The 3,687-nt window shown below is 42.6% G+C and overlaps 1 protein-coding gene across 1 annotated transcript; it reads right to left on the bottom strand.

Moving 5' to 3' along the window:
- Positions 1 to 146: 146 nt before the first annotated feature.
- Positions 147 to 1,232, bottom strand: LOC122063145 (the record flags this gene model as incomplete). Its single annotated transcript, XM_042626829.1, has 2 exons — positions 590 to 1,232; positions 147 to 400 (listed from the first exon to the last, which is right to left on the bottom strand). Coding segments are annotated over exons 1-2 (897 nt in total), but the record flags the coding sequence as incomplete, so codon positions are not given.
- Positions 1,233 to 3,687: the final 2,455 nt, after the last annotated feature.

The following is a 3,687-nucleotide window of genomic DNA, read 5'->3' as shown; positions in this document are numbered from 1 at the left end:
AGGTTGGCAAAAATCTGACATTTATGGCACTTCTTCACAAATTCTGTGCAATCGGCTTCTAATGTATTCCAAAAATACCCTAAGCGGAGAATTTTCTTAGCCAACATACGGGCATTCATGTGAGGGCCACAGATTCCCTGATGTACTTGCTCCAAGATTGTCTGTGCTTGATCTTCATCCACGCACACCAGTTGTACACCATCAAAAGATCGCTTGTATAAAATATCTTCGTGTAATATGAATTGGGTGACATAACGCCTCAGGAACCTTTTATCTCCTTGGGTAGCATCTGCAGGGTACTTCCCCTCTCTGATAAAATCCACAATATGGGAAAACCAAGGCCTACCATCTACTGTCAGGGCGTTGACGAAGCCTTGATGTGAAGGATGATCTCTCCAATCTATAATGAATGGTTGTATTTGCTCACCCAGACCAAAATTGACCATCGATGCGAGAGTAGCCAAAGCATCGGCAAACCTGTTATTGTCCCTCTAGAAATAGTCAATACTAATTTCTGTTAACTGCTTCATTAGAGACTCTACACACCCTTGATATGGTTTTAACTTTTCCTCCTTCGTTTTCCACTTACCTTGGACTTGGCATATGACAATCGACGAATCTCCGTATACTTCCAATCTTTTGACCCCAATAGAGATGGCTGCTTTCAATCCCATGAGGCAAGCTTCATACTCGGCCATGTTGTTGGTGCACTCAAAGTCCAACCTATATGCCATGGGTATGTTCAACCCTTCAGGAGTTATAAGTAGAACTCCGGCTCCGCAACCTTTGTGATTGGCGGCTCCATCAAAGAGCATTTGCCAAATGCCAACCTCATTTTCAACCTCAACAGAAACTACATATTCATCTGGAAATATGTCATTCAAAGGCCTCGTATCAACAACTGGATGTGCGGATAGATGTTCAGTGATGACACTACCGTTGATGGACTTCTGGGTGACATACACAATGTCGAACTCCGCTAAGGGCAATAACCAACGTGCTAATCTGCCTGTCAACGTGGGTTTCTCAAAAAGATACTTGATGGGATCCATTTTGGATACCAAAAAGACTGAATAGGTCAACATGTAATGTCTCAACCTCCTTGTTGCCCAAACCAAAGCTGCACAAGTCTTCTCTAGGGTTGTGTACCTTGTCTCACAGTCTGGGAACTTCTTACTAAGGTAATAAATTGCTTGCTCTGTATGCCCATCTGGACCATGCTGAGCCACCATCGATCCCATGGAGGTTTCTAATACAGAGAGATACAACAATAATGGCCTTCCGGGAGTAGGGGGAATGAGGATTGGTGGGTTTACCAGGTACCTCTTGATGCAATCAAAAGCCAATTGGCATTAAGGATTCCACCTCTTAGGTTGATCCTTTTTCAGTAATTTGAAGATTAATTCACATATGGCCGTTACTTGAGAAATGAACCGACTAATGTATTGGATCCTTCCTAAAAACCCTCGAATTTCCTTCTCCGTTTGAGGAGGTGACATTTCTGTTATCGCTTTGATTTTGGATGAGTCAATCTCAATACCTCTCTCACTTACCATGAACCCCAAAAGCATACCACCTGTCACCCCAATACACATTTTTGTGGGTTCAGTCTCAGTTTGAACTCCTTGATCCTCTCAAAGAAAACCCTTAAAGCCCTTAAAGCCCTTAAAGCCTTAAAGTGCCCTTCTCGATTAATCGATTTGACAATCATGTCATCTACATACACCTCCACTTCTTTGTGTATCAAATCATGCAAGATAGTGGTGGCGACCCTTTGGTAGGTAGCACCTGCATTCTTCAAACCAAAAGGCATCACCCTGTATCTATAAGTGCCCCAATCCGTAGTGAAAGATGTCTTCTCTTTATCTTTGGGATTCATTTGGATCTGATTGTAACCAGAAAACCCATCCATGAATGATAGAAGCACATGCCCCACGGTATTATCCACTAAAAGATCAATGTGTGGTAAGGGAAAATTATCTTTGGGGCTCGCCCTATTAATGTCCCTATAATCCACACATAACCTGATCCGACCATCCTTCTTTGGTACAACTACAAAATTTGCCAACCATTCAGTATACCTCATCACCTCAATGAACCCTACACTGAGTTGCTTGGTAATCACCTCTTTTACCATCAAAGCCCAATCCGGACGCATGTGCCGAATCTTTTGTTGGAACGGCTTTGCATCAGAGAAAAGAGGGAGATCATGTTGAACTATGCTGGCATCAATACCGGGCATATCGGCGTATGACCAAGCAAACACCTCCTCAAATTCTTTTAAGAGCTAGATTAATTGGGTTGTCTCTTGCTCATCAAGGGACATGCCAAGTCTAACCTCCCGGGGATCATGTTCTAACCCCAAATTTATCAGTCTAAAATCCTCACAGACAGGTTTGGCCTTCTTTTCCTTTAAAGCTTTTAATGATTTGAGAAATTCAGGCGATGGGTAATCGCAACATTCATCATCAGGAGATGGAAGGGATAGGGAAGAGGAAGAAGCAATATACTCGGAAGAATTCATTTCATTAATAACTGGGACAATTACATCAGACTTAGCTCCGATCGGAACCGACACTGCATAAATGGAAATACCTTCTCCAACATGGAGAGAAACAGAAAGAGAAACAACTAGTGGACTGCCTACAAACTTAAAGGACTTAGGCCCAGACATGGCTGACTCTTTAGGTATGAATTTCAGCTCCTCAGGGTAAACAAACTCATCCAAACAGCTCCAATTAGGAATGACGCCCTTAGCATGATGAATCAACAAGTGGGGTGAAGGTGTCTCAGATTCATTGGTCCCACCAATCATCATAATCTCCTCATCGAAGAGACTGCTAACATCTAGGTCTTCCTCTGTGTGTCCCTGTTGGACCTGTTCAAACTGCTTCAGTGAGTAATGTTCTAACTCTGCCCAATCAATCGCGCAATCAAAGAAGATCTCAAAGCCTGGTAGCCTCTCCCCTGAAAACACATCTAACCATGATTATGGGAATCCGCAATAGAAGAAATCCTGCCCTTCTTTAACGAAATAACCATTCAGAGTTTTGAAATAGGGAGTCATATTGACGGTCTTAGATCCATCTTCCATGTTGTTCCACTTCAAAACCTTGACTAGGCCAGCCTTGACGGTCTTATTCTGCTGATAACCTGCCTCTGTTGCCTTTCCTTCAGAACTTTCCCCATTGCTAAGCATATGGATCAAATTCTTCCCCTCATTCTTGTATTTCAACCCTTCATATCTCTCGAAATTTCTGTCATATTTTTGCTTCTTGGATTCTATCTTTTGTTGGTCCTCCTCTGTCATAACATAACCAAGGCCAAAGCATTATGTGTTCACATTCAGAGATAAAATATCTGGGTCACCCTGTTGTCGCACCCCTTGGCCCATGCCTGAAAAATACTTCATTTTAAGAAGCATGTTGGTTACTTCGGGGTTGGTCATGTTAAACTCTGTCAAAGTAAATCTCTCTCCCAGTGAACTAGGCCCTAAAGTTGTATTGATACTGTCCAACTCAAAACCTCCCAAACGAACTTCAGATGTCTCACCATTGTTATTTTCCCCCACATCAACGGATGCTATCATGCTGACCAAGTCAAGATCTGCTAAGACAGTGATCACCTGCCCTTTGAACAAAAATTTTATCTTTTGGTGAAGGGAAGAGGAAACTACCCCAGCCTTGT

This window comes from Macadamia integrifolia, unplaced genomic scaffold (genome assembly GCF_013358625.1).
Source record: "Macadamia integrifolia cultivar HAES 741 unplaced genomic scaffold, SCU_Mint_v3 scaffold1219, whole genome shotgun sequence".
In the NCBI taxonomy this organism is placed as follows: Eukaryota; Viridiplantae; Streptophyta; class Magnoliopsida; order Proteales; family Proteaceae; genus Macadamia; species Macadamia integrifolia.
Note: the sequence above shows the minus strand (reverse complement) of the source record. Positions and strands in the feature narration are given on the sequence as shown.